The 17,500-nt window shown below is 41.7% G+C and overlaps 1 protein-coding gene across 1 annotated transcript in view; it reads right to left on the bottom strand.

Annotated features, from left to right (window-relative positions):
* Positions 1 to 17,500, bottom strand: part of myo15ab (myosin XVAb) — a 42,603-nt gene that overhangs the window by 1,973 nt on the left and 23,130 nt on the right. Inside the window, exons 34-60 of the mRNA XM_085460761.1 lie at positions 17,378 to 17,442; positions 16,914 to 17,291; positions 15,301 to 15,382; positions 15,117 to 15,212; positions 14,930 to 14,990; positions 14,499 to 14,592; positions 13,987 to 14,104; positions 11,794 to 11,909; positions 11,631 to 11,690; positions 11,411 to 11,486; positions 11,200 to 11,315; positions 10,976 to 11,094; positions 9,513 to 9,654; positions 9,202 to 9,313; positions 9,039 to 9,113; positions 6,254 to 6,459; positions 6,044 to 6,162; positions 5,331 to 5,400; positions 5,163 to 5,235; positions 4,807 to 4,880; positions 4,601 to 4,683; positions 4,385 to 4,515; positions 4,213 to 4,307; positions 3,197 to 3,274; positions 2,994 to 3,090; positions 1,725 to 1,885; positions 1,505 to 1,638 (exon numbers count right to left, since the gene is read on the bottom strand). Coding sequence (XP_085316887.1) covers positions 1,505 to 1,638; positions 1,725 to 1,885; positions 2,994 to 3,090; positions 3,197 to 3,274; positions 4,213 to 4,307; positions 4,385 to 4,515; positions 4,601 to 4,683; positions 4,807 to 4,880; positions 5,163 to 5,235; positions 5,331 to 5,400; positions 6,044 to 6,162; positions 6,254 to 6,459; positions 9,039 to 9,113; positions 9,202 to 9,313; positions 9,513 to 9,654; positions 10,976 to 11,094; positions 11,200 to 11,315; positions 11,411 to 11,486; positions 11,631 to 11,690; positions 11,794 to 11,909; positions 13,987 to 14,104; positions 14,499 to 14,592; positions 14,930 to 14,990; positions 15,117 to 15,212; positions 15,301 to 15,382; positions 16,914 to 17,291; positions 17,378 to 17,442 — 3,031 coding nt within the window. The remainder of the gene's footprint in view (positions 1 to 1,504; positions 1,639 to 1,724; positions 1,886 to 2,993; positions 3,091 to 3,196; positions 3,275 to 4,212; positions 4,308 to 4,384; positions 4,516 to 4,600; positions 4,684 to 4,806; positions 4,881 to 5,162; positions 5,236 to 5,330; positions 5,401 to 6,043; positions 6,163 to 6,253; positions 6,460 to 9,038; positions 9,114 to 9,201; positions 9,314 to 9,512; positions 9,655 to 10,975; positions 11,095 to 11,199; positions 11,316 to 11,410; positions 11,487 to 11,630; positions 11,691 to 11,793; positions 11,910 to 13,986; positions 14,105 to 14,498; positions 14,593 to 14,929; positions 14,991 to 15,116; positions 15,213 to 15,300; positions 15,383 to 16,913; positions 17,292 to 17,377; positions 17,443 to 17,500) is intronic.

Here is a 17,500-nt window from a genome sequence, read left to right on the forward strand (position 1 = left end):
GATTTTACTCTGTTTTCTTTTATGCAGGCCATTTTATGAGGTCTTTACTCTTAATTTTTCAGCTTGACACTAAATTCTCGTTCCTTTATTTCACACTTTAATTGCTGTAATTTCTCACCACTAAAATGAGCATTAATACTACATTATAGATATAAAAGACCACAACAAATTTGGTCATTGTAGGGTGTATTACCAAAGTTTTTGATGGGAACAGAATTATTTCATTTTAAAGTCTAACCCATCCAGAAATCCTGGGGAAAGTGTTCATTCAACGTTCAAATATCAAGAATAACTTAGTTAACAAGTTATAATATTTAAAGGCAAAAACAAAACCGAAGTTAGACAAACATAAAGAATGTATAGAAACATGCTGACACTGTTTTTACATCATGAATGACTTCCATCTACAGTCACTGAACACTTTATTAGGTACATCTTATTAATACCAGGCTGGATCTCTTTTGCCTTCAGGACTGCCTTCATTGTTTGTGGCAAAGATCCAACAAGCTGCTGGAACCATTCCACAAAGATTTTGGTTCATATTAACATGACAGTATCAAAGAGGTGCTGCACATTTGTCAGCTGCAAATACAATATGAGAATTTCTCAATCTACCACATCCCAAAGGTGTACAGTGAACTCATTGTCATGTTCATGAAACCAGTTTACGATGTTCTGAGCTTTTAGGCATGGTGCGTTATCCTGCTGGAAGCAGCCATCAGAAGATGGGTACACTGTGGCCATAAAGGGATAGACGCGATCAGGAATAACATTCAGGTGGGCTGGGATGCTTGAAGAAAATAAGCCATTACACCTGCAGGATAAATTGTTGACAGGATGGATCCATACTTGTACAAAGTGTATGCCAAATTCTGAATGTTATAACAGAAATCAGGTTTTACCAGACCAGATTTTGCCGATAATGGGCAAATTGTGCAAAAAAAATGTAGTTTCCTGTTCTTAGCTAACAAGAGTGCCACCCAGTGTTGTCATCTGCTGCCTGGAGCTTCTCTGTTTCAAGGTTCAGTGTGCTATGCATTCAGAGATGCTCTTCTCAGAACAGAACAGTCTGGCCAATCTGAACCAGAACTGTTGCTCGCAGAATATTTTCTCTTCTGTAGACCATTCTCTGAAAACGCTAGAGATCAGCAGATTAGCAGTTTCTGAAATACTCAGTTTAGCTCATCGGGCATGAACAACCATGCCACATTCAGTCATTTAAATTAACTTTCTTCAACCATGTTTATCTGCCTAAATGCACAGAGTTGGAGCTAATTGCTAGTTGCTAATATTTTCTTTTAATTGGGATTTGTTTGACATCAGGATTGTTAAAGTACAATAAGTTTGTGTTTTCAGGACAATGATTATCACTAAAGTAAATTGTTCAGAACAAAGTAAGTATGTAAAATTAAGTAAAATTGAACTCCAGGTTAAATTTAAAGTCCTCTTTGGGGCTCATTAGAATTAAACTATAACCACTTTCTCAGTGCTGCTGTTTCCTCACATGCTGGGAATGAAGATGTTGTCTTTGGCTCGGTGCTGCAAAGCTGCCAGTTTGGAGATCTGGTGAAACTGTTGATCGCTCACTTTTCCATGTGGAAGAACATTCAGCAGACCCTTACAGTAGTCTGGAAGGATCTAAATAATCACAAAAACAGGGTTATGCACACATGCATACACACAGGTAAACAGCAGCTACCGAGTATGTGCAGCAAATGTTGTACCTGGTTATAGTGCATGGCCACACAGAGCTCATTGTCAAACTTGAGCGGCTGAGTCCAGACGACTCGCCTGAACCAGAAGCTGTAGCCGGTGTCGACTAACTCGGCCTCTGTCGCCACATCCAGGATGTACTCATGCTTGTTCAAAGGACGCACATTCTGACCTGAACATGCAAATATGCAAAGTTTTTACACAGTGGACGTGCATATTTTCACACTGGCCACTGCTCAGCCCCCAAAAAGGAGTTAAAACTATTGATACTCGTGTTCTGAAATGTGCTGTGCAGCCCCATGCTGCGTGACCTGCTGTGCTTCGGAAAAGCGCAGGAGTCAGAGCAGCTGCCAGCTGTTATCATGTGGAGATATTTAATGCTCAGGGAAGAAAAAAGACAACAATGGTGTTTGTGTATAAAGTATATGTACTGTGAGAGCATTTCAAGGGGCTTAAACATTAAATTATTGATAAAGCAGAAGGAAACGAGCCATAGGGCCGTTCTTCATCACTTGTGTTTTTAAATACACACAAAAAAATGTTTACTTTTAGAGGTACAGTCATGTGAAAGAAGGTGCCCCTTCCTCAAATGATAAGGTTTTACAGATCACGACATAAAAATAAAAAATATAACATATTACACTTTGGCTAATTTACCTGCCTTCTCTGGCAGACCAGTCTTCCTGAGTTAAAATCCTGAGCATACTCGTTAATAAACCTTTTGAAATTGCAAAGCTGTCGGTCTCCAGGTTGTGTTTGAGTCCAGGAAACTGAGTTTCCTTGATTGGCTATGGCACTGCGTTGAATTTTTTTCCACTTGTGAATAATCTTTCTCACTGTTGAATGGTGGATGTCAAATAGTTTGGAAATTTAAGCCCTTCCAGAGTTAACTCACACCAAAATGCTGCAGATGAGCAACCTGCCGAAACTTCTGCTTTAATCGAGTGGATCTGATTAGCAGCAGCTGGCTGCTTCTTACCCTGTTAAGTCAGATAGAAACCATGACAGTTGTAATTAATTTTTCCGCACACTGCTTCTGCATTTTAGTGTAATTTTGGGTAAATTAAAAATGCAATACGTCGTGTGTTATGTTCACTGCGGGCTGTATTTACCTCATTTTAAGACCTGCAAAGGATTAGATGATGAGTTTTACCATTCCCTGACTTTCTCTTACAGCTAAACCTCAGAGAGCAACTAACAGAGATTCTCAAAGAGCATAAATACAAAGTTTAATATGTATGTGTTTGTATGTGTTTGAGACAAGCTGCCCATGAGCATACCTCTATTGGTCACTAAAAATATGGCATATTCTTCCATAGCCTCCAGCTTGTGCAGACCCATCTCATAACACAGCTCCTCGATCACCTCCAGGGCAACCTAAAAAAACCAAAACCCAAACACAACAGTGTCAGTGCAGACACATGGATGCACTCGCTCTCATGATGCACACCAGTGATGGTGAAAGTGGCAGCTGAGCACTTACAGAGCAAGTTTTGATTTTCACATGACGTTCGATACCCCCGGGGAAGAGGAACAGCTGACGTTTTGAACTCCGTCCCGCCTGAGGAGGCACGAACACATACACATGTAATACACTGCTAGAGATTAAACTACACACACTGTATAAGTGGGGCTACTTCACAAGATCCTACACCCAATGAAACCTGTTTTTTTTTTAAATTAACAGCATGTTTTTCTCTCATTAGGCTCTCCTGTTTGTAGCATTCAGCCCCCCAAGCCTGCTGGTTCCTCAATAAATCTTTTAAAGTGGCTTCCAAGTTGCATCCTTTAGTTATTTGCTAAAAAAGCTGGACGCTGCACTTTTTGCCAAGTATTGCTGAAACAGGAGAAAATTGTGCATTTGTTGGGAATTAGTCTCACACTAGAATCCCCAGAAGCGTGTCAGCCACTGCAACACTGTGGCTTTCTGATGTGTAATAGATTTTGGACAACAATCGAGTTCCCTGGCAAAGAGGGAGGGGAGAAAAAAAGCTTTGATTATTCAGACAATGCCTGCTGGTGGGATCCGACCATTGCTTGGTTTGGTCTTTCATTCAATTTGTTGCCTATTACAATAAAATAGAATATAACTTTTCATCTTTCAAAAGCCAATTCAGTTCAGCCAGCTACCTCATTAACTTACTGCTTACATCAATAACAGTACTGTAACATAACATAATAGGAGTAAACTTCATTCTAATTCAAGGCAGACTGGGTTTGGAAATTGTGTCTGTCCTTATTCAGTTTGTAACAAAAAAAATATAGTGAACAAAGAGTGTACACACCCACAGAGGTGCAACGAAACAATGCAGACAGGAGCACAGCACTACTGAAGCGCTGGGGTAGCTTCAGCTTTGAATGCTCCCTAAACCTGACACCATTATTTTAGTACAATTTACAGCAAATAGTTTTGCTTTTTATTCATTTTATGCACAAATCAGCAAACGTGATAAACTGTGAGTGGAAACTTCGGGACATAAATTAAAGAGAGACACTGACCATCATAGCCTTCAGCTCCATGCTGTTGGGTGGAACAATGCGGCCGCCAAACTGGAACGTCTTCTTCAGATTCTGCTCACACGCTTTAGCTATGCCTGCCAATTTTATAGGCAACGTTACACATTTACACTCACGGGACAGTAAAAGCTGTGTGTTTGTGCGCGCTCGTTACCCTGATACTGCACTCCTGCGCTGCGAGAGGCCTGCTGCAGGTATTTGAGGAGGAAGGGCTTGAGGACTTCAGAGCAGCAGTGGAAAGCAGTCAGGATGTACAGCAGCCGCCAGCCTCGCTGGCAACTGTCGCTGTGGAGCACAGGAGTGCACGCTCGGAATCACAGGCTCAGTGATGAAAGAGGCTTGTACCGTGTGTGTCGGTGTGCGGACTTACGGTTTGGAGCTGGTGTTAGTGGTAAGCTGTTTGAGGAGCTGGCAGTAAGCCTCATCCCTCATCAAGGAGAACTCTCTTATGAGCTGAGCGGTGGATGGACGCACACACATACACACAAAAATACATAGAACAGCATAAAAAGATTAGCCAGCTGTCAAAGAGAAAACAGCAGAGTAGACAAGGCGAAAAATGATCTGTATGTTTACCTTGAGGAAAGTGCTGACCACTTCCTGTTCTGTTAGCCCCCTTAATGGAGAGTCGCCCATGAAACGCATCATGGCTACATAAAATACATAACCAGGACACACACACACACGCACACCAACATTTAAACCTGAACTTCAGATGGTCAAATCACATAATGAAAAATTCCCCTCAAATCCTTTTTACGGGGAAAAAGCAGGAACCTCAGCTCTTGCTTTGCCGAGATGAACAGATATGCAGTAGATGGCACAGGATATGAGAACATCTCCTCTGAACAGAAGATCACTTGAAGCCCGGGTTGTAAAAAAAATCAGAAAATTATTAATGTAACTGAAGACGACAGAAGGTGAGAACTTACACAGGAAGAGATCGGCTGCCACTCTGTTCATGGCCGGGTCTGTGAACTCTATCAGAGATTCAGTCAGAGGCGTCTGCAAAGGTGAACACAGTACAAGAAAAGTTACGCAAACGACGCGGTGCGGCCGTAGTGTTACGACAGCAAAACTGAGAGCAAAGAAGAAGGCACCTTGGAAAACTTGATCATTTCAATGGGCTCCCGGCAGTCTCTGTTCTTGCTTTTGCTCTTCAGGGAAGCTCTGTGAACACAGTCAGTCATGCCTCATGTTGCCTTTTAGTTCCAATAAAACAGCATTTATTTGAATTGCCTGAAAATTAGCAACCTTCAAATATGTATCTAAACAAGAGTACGCAAGCACTTTCGACACAACTGATTTCAGTGTACCTATGATGCAGATTAGTACCTCTCAGTGTTACATCATTTTAATATTCTATCATTGGAGCAGGACTTAGCATCGTAAATTGTATTTCAATGCAGAACTTGTGAACACAGGAGCGCCTAGCTCCTAAATGATTTTCAAAGTAACTCAAATATTTTTGATTACTTTCGATGCCCCTTTCTGATGCTCCTTCTCGGGCCGTACCTCCTCATTTCACTCTTTTATCTTTGCCTAGTGAAATTTCTAACAGCAACAGGTTCGCTGTTCCTGCTGCTCAGCAGCTGCATCCACTTGAAGACTGTGCACTAAAATTAAGGAGACATTCTGTTGCTTCTAATGTTCTCACTCAGTGATAATTTTACATGAAAATACAGTGTTATTGTTAGGAAGTCTGGTGGCTTTGTCTATTCCCTGCTGATTACTAAGAACAAAAGATAACTAACACATCTTTTTCCTGTTCTGCTGTTAGAGCACGGTAAACTCATTCTGTGTTTTCCCTCACCCTTTCCCGCTGGGCGCCTGTCTGAAGTACTTCTTGGCAAACTCCAGCATGTCATATTTCGTGTCCTGCAGGGCGCTTTCATCCAGATCTCCATCAGCAAAGCCATCAACAGAGACCTTCTGAAAGGCAAAGAGTGACAGTGAAAAACAACCTGAATTCAGTTTGACAGAAAAACAAGCAATCTGTATGCGTGTGTGAGTGTCTGTGAACCTCAATTGTTTGATCTATCTCATGCGCGGCCATGGTGGATGCTACGGCGACAGCGACAGCTGATGACACAGCGAACTGTCCTGCTCCACCTCGAGGCTCCGACTTTCGGTCCAGTGGAAGTGACAGGAAGTCAGGAGGAGCGACGGGATGGACGCACTCGGCGGGGAATGCGCCGGAGCGGCCGAACACGGCGCCAAACTTCCAGCCTGATGCGCAGACAGAGCAGAGGGGTAACAAGGTGCAGGTGATGCAGGGCAAACAGCTGATTGTTCACTGTGCCTAAACAAGCTTTTGCTTTACTGCAAATCCTGATCGCTATCGGCCTTTCCTCTACCAGCAGGTCAGCTTTTCAATTAAAGTGGTCGGATCTTTATCTGCAGGCTTTGCATTCATTTACAAGATGTGATCCCCCTCCCACCTCTCTGCTGCCACACTGATAACCTGGCACAAAAGGCAGTCTCCTCTATAATTGTAGAGACATAAGGCTAACTTATCTGATATGGGGCAACCTCCAACCCTGATCCCAAACATGACATGGTGCTGCAGCAATCCTCGAAGCTAAGCGAGTGATGAAATTAATGCTGCAATATTCAATAGTTTAACCTGTCAGCTGGCTCATAGTTTCCAGAGACGCCGTTTGTTTTTTTCTTTTTCAGACTTAAGTGAAAACTGGTTCAGTTTTCTGAGGAGAAGAAGCAAAGTTAGAAGCATGCAGTTGTCATTTGTCAAACCAAGATTCATCCATCAGACTACCAGATAGAGAAATAAAATTAATCAATCCACAGAATATGTTTTGACTGCTCTAGAGTCCTGAGACACTTCATCTGACAGCTGGCATTTTGCTCAGTGATGTAAAGCTTGCATGCAGCTGGACAGCCATGGAAACCTATGCCACAGTTTCCATGGCTCCATAAATACAGATTTCGTATTTATGATAATGCCAGAGGAGGTTTGGAGCTCAACCCATCAACCTGCTCTGTAAGTTTACACCAAGTTTCTGTGGTTCCTAAATGCTTCCACTTTGCAACAGTACATGTTGCAGTTGATTGGGAAATATCTATGAGTGAAGAAATGTCACCAACTGACTTGTAGCAAAGCTACCATCCTATGACAGCTCCACACCCAAATTTAGGAAACCCTTTAGAACAGGAGTGTCAAACTTAAGACCCGGAGGAAGAAATCAACAAGGACTCCAATCTCGCCCACCTGATGGCTTTGGAAATGTGAAGGAGGGTTTAAATTGTGTACTTTAAAATACAGCATTCCACTGATAAAGACCTCCCTGTGGCCATTCTTACTACACCAAAGTAATTATGTAAAAGATAAACAAAAAAATGAGAGAAAACCCATTTTTTCCACTATCTACAATAGAAATCTCAGTCTGATTTTTGCAATAGACCAACAGTAAGATAAAAAGAAACAGAATTTCCTGTGAATTAATGAAAAATTTTTTGTAATTACAGGTCAGTCTGGGGATTATCGTGCTGACAGATGTCTTTTATTTACTTAATTTCTTTATCATGCAGGAAAGAAATGAGTTGAACTGTTGAACTTTCCTTCTTTTTTTGCTTATATTACGATATTTGACAGATTTAATGTGCAGTTAAACTTCTTTACAGTGACAAAAAGGGAGGTTTACTCTTAGATGAAAGTAAGCAGTATGTGGCCTATTACATAAAATGAGTTGGACATCCCTTCTGTAGACTGACCCATTCTTTCACATATTTTTGTATGGCCAGACTGCATAGCTAGGTGCATGATTTTATACTCCTGTGGCAATATGACTGAAAAAAACCTGAATTGTTAATCTTCCAATTTTGATATAGTGCTCAAAAACAATGTTGCTTTCCTTTCTAAAAATAAATAAAACTGTTTTAGCTTTTCATGTGGCTATAAGGTCAAGTTTAACATCCTCAAGCAGTAAACAGGGCCGGGGACCAACTCAAAGAGAAGTGACAGAAGTAACTGGATAAGAAAACCGTTGTGTCTCAACTTTGGAGATCATCTTGTTTCAGGCAGAAGTAAAAGAAACGTCGGCTTATAGGGACCAGCACTTTGCCACAAGGTCAGCAGTAAGTCCCTTTTTGTGTTTCATAAGAACACACGCAATGAATCTTAAAAAAGAAAAAACAAACACACATTTCAGGCACGTAGTTGATGAAAAATGTTTTATGCAGCCCATACATCAACTTAACATTAAAGGTTAATTTATGTAAAAATATAGCTTTTTATGCTACCATTTAAAGACTGTGGTTGAATGAGAGCGGTCTCAATGGCGCAGGCAGAATTCACATGAATAAAACATGAGCATGGAGTGCTATATGAGCAATTTATAAGTTCTGAATTTAAGACCCCGAAAAACAAAACCAATACGTCAGATTAAATTAGAAATATGTGCGCAAACTTCTGCTGTAGTTTGTCTTATCCACTGACTGCTTGACGTGACATTTGTGATCCCATTTCATCTTTTATGTCCTCAAGAAAACACATAAATCAATAGTTTTGGAACTGCATTGCAGTCATCCATCTGGAAAATAATTTTCTGATACAATATTGTATTTAAAGAGTGCCGCAGGCGCCGTCAACACGACTGCAGCTATTCTTCCCTGGCTTTAAAAATACCCTCACATCCCCAGGGTACACAGCGCAGCAGAGGTTAGTAAATCCTTTAAAACCGTCATTTTGAATTGTCGCTTTGTTTATATTTGGGCCTCGTCCAACATCTGGGAACTCTGTGCAAAACTGATTGTTTTTTGTTATTAAAATAACAGGATTTCATAAATACCAAAGTCCTGAGTGTCTCTTTTGAGCTCCTCCAAAAACACAACCTTCTTCCTCACCACGCAGCCATAGCTGTACCCTGGAGAATGAGCAAAGGCAAATATGAGCTCATGAGTCTGCCGCAGATTCACACAGAATACAGCGTGACTTCCACACCAGTGCCTCACCTTTCTCCAGCCCATCCATAACCTGGAGCCTGATGATGTCACCTTTATGGAAACTGAGCATCGAGCGTTCATCTGTAACAAAGTTACGCTCTGCAATCACGTAGTCTGAGTCCTTGAGGGGGAAAAGGGGAAAAACACAGAAAAAAGAGCTTATTTTTGGTTTTTCTTTCTTTTTTTTTAAACAGCTCAAATACCTGCGTATGTTTTATATGTGTAATTGTTGTTTATCTTTGTGTATCTGGACGTTGGTATAACCTACTTAAGCTGAATGTTTCAGGTGAATTGTGTGTGTGTGTGTGTGTGCTTTGTACCTTTTTGATCTCATTGATGAACATGTCTATGAGGTGTTTGACTTGTGGTGCTTTGGTTGAGAACAGTATGAGCTTCTCATTGGTCAGATTGAACTCCAGCATGTTCTCAGATGGGATGGTCACAAACAGGATGTCGGCATAGCTGGAAAAAAAGCGGAGTAAATATTTTAACAACAAACAACAAAAACAAAACAAAATAAAACACACTATCAGACAACAGATTGGTGAGAGCTTGGAGATACAGGACTGTCTAAAAGTCTCGAGGCAACCGTCATTTCTTCTCAATTTTTTTAGGTGGTCTGGTTCTCCAGGCTTTCTGAAGACCATTCAAAGTTTTCCTTTGAACATTGGCTGGTTTTTCCCCTCATTTTCAGTCCTTTTCAGAGGAATGTTTTTTTGCGGCCTGATATATAAAGACATAATTGATTTCTTCAGTTTCATATACAAAAAAAGAAGCCAAAGAATAAAAGAAGTGTCAGGTAAGAAACTATCGATAGCAGAAAGTCATGTCCTAATAAATAGGAAAAACTATTCACTGACAATGGAAATGGTGACAGTGGAAAGAAGAAGCCATGAAGGAAAACAGGGAGAAAAGGCTGAGGCATGGACTGAAAATCAGCAGCAGCAGCAGCAACAGGTCTAATGGAGTCCATCCATTCTCTTCCGCTTACCCTTGTTAGGGTTGCGGGGCTGCTGGAGCCTATCCCAGCTAACTTAGGGCAAGAGGCAGGATACACCCTGGACAGGTCACCAGTCTGTCGCAGTGCTAACACACAGAGACAGACAACCATTCACACTCACATTCACAACTATGCAGTTTAGAGTTACTAATTAACCTAACCCCAGTAACTGCATATCTTTGGACTGCAGGAGGAAGCAAGAGTACCGGGACTCTGGGAGAACCCACACAAACACAGAGGGAACATGCAAACTCCACAAAGAGCCCTCTTGCTGTGAGGCAACAGTGCTAATTCGTTTGAGATGGGTTAGCACCAAATTTGAAAGTTTTTGGTCATCAGTATGTATAGAGGAGATCAAATGAGAGGTACAACAGTGAGTGCCTATAGCCATCTGTAAAGTAAAGGCATAACTGGACAGAAAAGTGAAAAACTATCAGTCACGGATTGGCTTCCCCAAGGCCCAGACCTCAACAGACCTCTTTTAAGCAGTGTGGGATCATATCAGCAGAGAACAGAAGGCAACCAACATCCTAAGAAGAGCTCTGAATGTCCTTCAAGGAGCCTGGAGAACTATTCCTGAATACTTCTTAAAGACAAGATGAGAAAGGTTTCCTAAGAGAGTTCAGGCTGTGTTAACAACTAAAGGTGTTCACACCAAATACTGACTGTCAAGATTGTTAGAATTGTGCAAATGTTGCTTGTTGCATTATGTGCTGTATTTCCGTGTATGTTTGGTGTATTTGTCTGTGACATAAATCTACACAGAGACAAACAAGCACATACGTGTACGGTCTTAGGACTCGGAAGTAGTCTGGAGCTGTAGCACTGCTTTTTACAGTCTTTAGCAGTTTGATTCCACTGTGGGACACTGACAATACCTGCACCCCCGTTCCTACACTACCCTGCAGAAATGTAGACAGAAAAAATATAAAAAAGTGTTATTAAAAATGAAAATTCCCCACCGACTCAGAAATCATACTGCCCTAAGGATTCACCGCCAGGCTCACCGAGGCTGGGAAGAGTCGGGAGAAGTATATTTCCCAGGTTTCCCTGGCTGCTGTGACAACAGTTTTCTTTACGTGCTCCTCCACTGGATCCATATTCTGTCTGACGCCGTGCTTAGCTGCCATTTGCACAAAAAGACACACACAAACTCATGAATGTCAAAGAGATTCAAGCATACGATCTTAAAAAATGTCTCCCGGAAGAACAGACTACCAAAAAGAGCTTTCATTTTCTGCCTTTCATCCCGGGTGACGCGAACACACGCCTCTGACAAGGTGTCATTTACTATCTGGAGGACAGAGGAGAGCAGAGAAGAGGAATTGTTAGAAATTATTAAGACGAATCTTTCTATGATCTTTGCGTTATTAGTTAAACTTATTGAGCTCAAATGGGTTGGAAATTTAAAAAAGAAAGAAAAGAAAAGAAAAGTTACCTGTTTGAAAATTAGATCCAGCACCAGGGGACTGTTGAAGCTGTCTTTGGGATAAAATACCTGTGAAGGAAAGGAAATGCGGTAGGAAACGTGGTTTAATAGTGAGGAGATACAGGTCAGAATAAGTGGAATTTTTAGGATTTATATTTGTATATGTGCTCACTTCCTTCCTCAGATACAGCCTCCAGGGAACATTGGTGTAGGTGTAGTGCTCTTCATTGGTCCTCTGATGAAGCTGCGTCTGGATAGTTTGTGTCTCTACTGGAAGTTCTCGAGAGACTGCATAAAACAGGTCAGATTATGTCTGTGTTACCTCCAGTCAACACTCTTATTTATACATGAGGATAGAGATGAGACTGTGCTCAGGCAAACCTGTGCTTTAAGCTACGCAAAGAAACTTTGCATTTCACTGCCCTCCTTTCCCTGACGTCCAGAGTAATTTATTATAGTTATCTATTTTGACGTTACAAAATGCAAGCATGACACAAAAGAAAGCAGTTTAACAACTGCTTGCAATGTTAAGACACCTTAAAATCTAAAAGATCATGTGTGGATCACAGAAACACAGAGTGAGGCAAGCAAATGATCTGACAGGACTATTTATACACATTGGGCTAACTGGGAACAAGGAATAGGAGGGGAAACCAGACAAGGGTGTTTATGCTCCCCATTTCTGTTTAGCACCCTAACCTGTGCTAGTTAGCACTCCACAGTATAGGGGAGGCTAATGTGAAGGCATTGAAGTGAATCTTTATGTCTGCTATTAGTTCACTACAGAAAATAGGGAAAACTCATTCCAACATTTTGTAAACCTTTTTTTTTAACAGAAAGTCAAACGTTTCTAATAGTTCAGAATCTATGTGCCGTCAGGGTCATGTGGGGTCTCACTGCTGGCTTGCTGTGACAGTCCCATTTCACAGCTGTCAATATCCTGACCTTTAGAGAGCTATTACAGTTGTCTCAGCTATTACTTAGTGTTTACAAGCAGGTAGTGTGGGATGTCAGGAAAATTACAACTGACAGTCAAGATACAAAAGCAAGCTGTTAAATGGCAAAGTGAAGAATACTAAAAGTCTAAAAGAACATACAGATCACAGAAAAACAGGGGGAGGAGACCAATGATCTGAGAGGGATTAAGAGGAGTCAAGACTATTTATACACACTGGGTTAACTGAGAACAAGGAACAGGAGGGGAAATTAGACACAGGTGAAAACATTCAGGAAGCAGGAAAAACGCTAATGCAGGGCAGGAAAGAAACCCAAGTGTTAAGTAAAAGTGGAAAGAGAATTAATGCAGACTCTGCATTAAACAAAAGAAATTACTCAGGTGGAACCATGGCATTAAGACAGAAACAAGAAAGATGGAGGAGCAGACTGGCAAACACTGAGGAAACTAAGAACACAAATAACCAACTTAAAGAACAAAATGAATCCAAATGCAAGGACATTAACTATCCATTGAGTAGGCCAAAACTTTATAATAACCAGATATCAAATTACTAGAAATCTATTTCAAATTCTCAGAGAAGCCTGGAACCATTAAAGTGGCATTTCCTAGATGAGGTCAGGAGGACAGAGAAGTAGATAAAAAGAGGCAAGGAGGCAACATAATGACCCAGTAGTACCTGAAAACTGTTAAGAGACTCTTTTCTGGGTGCTTGGCCTTAACTTTATGTAACAATAAGCATATATGTTATTTTTTTAAAACATTAACTAAACACGTGGCATAGAGGTTTGGAGGAGAAATAAAAGCTTGGGAATTTCAACCACTTTATTCATAAAGCACTTTTCCAAATACATTATGGGTTACTTTATAAAGGCAAATTTGTCACTGACTGAACCAGTTTTACAGCTTAGAGTCCCCTGGTGAAAATAAAAAACACTCAGCTTTAGACTTGATCTAGTCATCCGAGTCCTTGCTGAGAATCTGGCTGGTTGGGCAGCAGTAATAATGCTCATAACCAAGCAATAAAGCGCTTAAAATGTGAATAATAAAATCTTAAAATTAATTTCCCAAGTGAAGGGAAGCTAAAACAGGGCTCATGTGGGTTTTTCTTTTTTATTCATCATTTATAAGCCTTGAAACACAGTTTTGAACTAAAATCAGGTTCTGCAGGTTTTCTGTGAGCCAGACAATATCTTCAGCACGTAATTTCTTCTTGTAAGGTCTATTTGATCTAAACAAAACAGAACTGCTCCCTCTCCTCTTTCCTCTCATCCCAGTTGGTCATGGTCGATCCTCTTTGAGCCTGAGGATTATAGGGTCCTGAGATGACTACTGTTGTTTGGTTAAAGCTGAGATTTTTCTAACAAGGGAAAGTGATTTAGCTTCATCTGTACACAAATCAGTGTATACCTGGAGGAGGTATGGGGAGGGGACGGGCAGGCGCTCTGGTCTTTGTGCTCTTGGTGGGTTTAAACCCTGCCTCTTTCACTGCAGACGCAGAGGGTGAAGCAGCAGCAGGACGTTTGGGCTGGAGAGACACAAAAACATTTTGTTATGTGACCTTTTACAGCTGTGGTCAAAAGTTTGCATCCACACAGGGGCAGGTGATGCTCAGACCTAAGAACAAAAGCTGTTAAGTACGGTGGTGGAAGCGTCACGCTCTGGACCAGTTTTGTTGCCAGTGGGACTGGTTTGCCTTGTGTGGATTATAGAAAATAAAAAAATAAATTCAAACTAAATTAAACCAGTTGTAGTTTTTTAAGTCATTAAAGCTGCATCTGTACAATCATTCCACCTTGTAAAAAGAACAAAATAAATAAAAAAAAATTAAAAACCTTGAATTACCATGACGAGTGGATTTAAGCTTTTGACCACAACTGTATATGCTGCTTGCATTAACGTGTGTGTGTGTGTGTGTTCACCTGTGGAGCAGGAGGGTTCTCCATCTGTGGTTTGAGGATCTGTAAAGCTTCATCGCGAGGTGTTTGCGCCTTCTTAAACTTCCCTTCTGGTCTCCTAAGTACAACCACACAGTGTCAACATCACACATTACGGTGCGCAGGGTTTTTCTACTACAAATACATCAAATTGTATAATCTGCGTTTATGTTTACTGAGTGTAAACACGATCGTTCTGGTGCTGCGTGCTTAATGCAGGCGTTAACATCGGAGCCGGTGTCTGTCGGTGCTTTGTTTACAGCGTGCGCAGTTATTTCTGTGTCTGCAGACAGCATCAACTGCTGTGCTGGATTTACAAGCAAAGTTTATTGTAGGAAAATCTGATCACCGAGCTGAGAGCTGATTCCTCAACACAGAACACGTGTTTGCGCGCGTGCGTGTTTGTGTAGCCTCACCTCTTGCCAGGTGGCAGTGGGTCCGGCGGTGGTGGTGGAGAGTTGTATCTTTTAATGATTTCTTTTTAATGAAATAAAACATGTCAACAAAGGGTGGTTTCAAAGTTTTATACAATATTTCAAGAATGTCAAGAAAAAGACTCGCTTATTCACATGTGTGTGTGAACCTGTCAAAAATTGCAGTTACCTTGGATATCTTGGCTGGGGACGACATGATCTGAAGTCTGAGCTGAATACTTCACCACTTCTCCAGCAGGGGGCAGAGGAGACGTCACAACCGGGGCTGAGGCATCCGCAAAAACAGATTAGATTTCCTCTGCTCTCTTAAATGAGAGTTCTGTGAGAAGCGAACTTCTCTCTCACTCTCTTACCAAATTTCCTGACTGGTTTGTCCTTGTTCACGGGGATGCCCGGAGCTTTTCTCAGAGGGACGCTGTCCTTGGCTGACTGAGCCTGAAAAAGCCACATAGACACACACACACAGAGAGAAAACAGAGAGTTTGCACTAAAGATTCTGCAGATGTTCAATGTAGTCATCTGCAATTTTGCCGGAGAAGTCAGTTTGGGAGCAAAGAAAAAAGAAGCTGACAGTGTTTTTGGTGCAGATAAACCTGTGGATAGTCTGCACCTGTGCATAATGTTTTTGGGGGACGTTTTTGTTGTTGATTTGTAACATTAAAAGATAGACATGCCAGAGTTCTGACATGAAGGAAGGTCTAAAATGAAAGGTATAAAACTGGTGGATCAAAGGACAATACAGTCAATGCACAGGGTGACATTTTTCCCTCTCAGATAACTATTTTCCCTTTGACCACTACAAACATGAGGATTTATAATAATGTAAGAGGAAAAGTCATATAGACGCTGAAACAACTTTACATATCTCACTGTACAAATCAAAGCTGCCATCCCAGAAATTTATGAGCTCGGAGGAAAAAAAAAGGGATGACCCGAGGATCTCATCACTTGACATGAACTTAGCGAATGTAGCGGAGACAGAGGGAGATATTCTATTCAGTTTGGTCTTTGAATGCCGCTGATGGATGGCTCTTAACTAGTGAGCTGAAATTTCGCACTGATGGAATGTGCCTCAATCCAATTTAACTGCTTCGCCCATAACCTGTCTGAAATTTTCTCCTCAGAATACTTAATACACGGCACTTTACTCAGCAACGTGTGCCAGGGAAATAAAGATGGGCAAACTGTGAGAGTAAATGTTTGGAGGTAGGGATTCTGGGCATCACATCAAAGGGAAGATGAGACTGGCAACTAAATTTGTAATTTGCAACCAAAAAAACAAAACCAAAACAGTAACCAAGGCGGACACCGAATTTCACCTTATTTTGTCTTTTATACCATATAATACGTCTGCGTCTGTGCATAAAGAAACGAATAAGGAAGAAACGTTTCGTCACTCATCCAAGTTCAGTCACAGCTGATTGTTCTCACCTTATAAAGAGATCTGTGTTTTCAGGGTGCTGTGCATTGTGTTTGTGAATCTGTTTATCTCTTTAATGAATTAGTGAGTTTTTAGCTGAGAGTTACAGAGGATTGCAGACCCAGAGTAACCTCCACGAGTAAAACTAAGATATCAGAACCAAAGAAAAGTTGCAGCCGCCTCCGCAGCAGCTGTAGTCGCACAACTGCTTCACCCTCATTTGTCTGAACATTTGAGAGTCACTTTCAGATGCGCTTGATTTCGATTGGCTGATTAGGCATAGAAATTAGTATGTTTACTATTGCAGATCTTTGGTTGATGCATTTATGTGTTTTGGTTTTTATATTTGTTGTTTTTTTTGAACCAGCTGCTGCTTATTATCCTGACAACACATATCTTCTTTGTATTTCAAATAAACTGCTTCTCCTGGATAATGTCTCCTGTTGCTTTAAGTTCACGGCAGCCTCTTTTATACACTCGCAGTGCTGGAATATTACGCAACGTGTCAGTGCGAACTGTTTCCTCACATGTCTCGGAGTTACTGACCTGTGCTGCTGGGTTAGCTTTGTCAGTTTTTGTGGAGGCTGGCTCAGGGTTAGGGTTGGCAGGGGAGGCCTGAGGCTGAGTCTGGGGACCGGCAGGAGGCCGAGCCTGAGGCTGTGACGGAGCCTGAGCAGAGAGAGGATGGGGGCGAGGCGGGATGTCTGCTGCAGCAAAGGGAGTTGGGGTGAAGTTGGCGTAGGGGCTCGGTGGCATGTTTGCATACGGGCTTGGCGGTATGGCAGCATACGGGCTCGTGGGGGCATAAGGGCTCAGAGGGTGATGGAACAGAGGACTCATGGGAGGGCTCGTGATCGGGGAGGTGGGCGGACTCGACACCGGGCTGCCGACCATAGCCATGGCTTGCATAGTCATCTGTTGGGCCTGAGAAACAAGAACATGACACATTACATTGGTAGCAGAGAGCAGTGGGATAGATAAACAGACGCGGATCCAAAACCGAGGCGCACCATGATGACGGCCTGCTGGTTCACAATCGCCTGCTGCTGCTGGGACAAAACAGCCTGCTGGGCATCTGGAGGAAAAACACAGTAAACAGGATGGAAAATCATGTTTGATGATTCCCCCCCATC

This window comes from Copadichromis virginalis, linkage group LG6 (genome assembly GCF_057382275.1).
Source record: "Copadichromis virginalis isolate Kocher_CV1m ecotype Utaka linkage group LG6, C_Virginalis_male_GT1.1, whole genome shotgun sequence".
NCBI classification, from domain to species: domain Eukaryota; kingdom Metazoa; phylum Chordata; class Actinopteri; order Cichliformes; family Cichlidae; genus Copadichromis; species Copadichromis virginalis.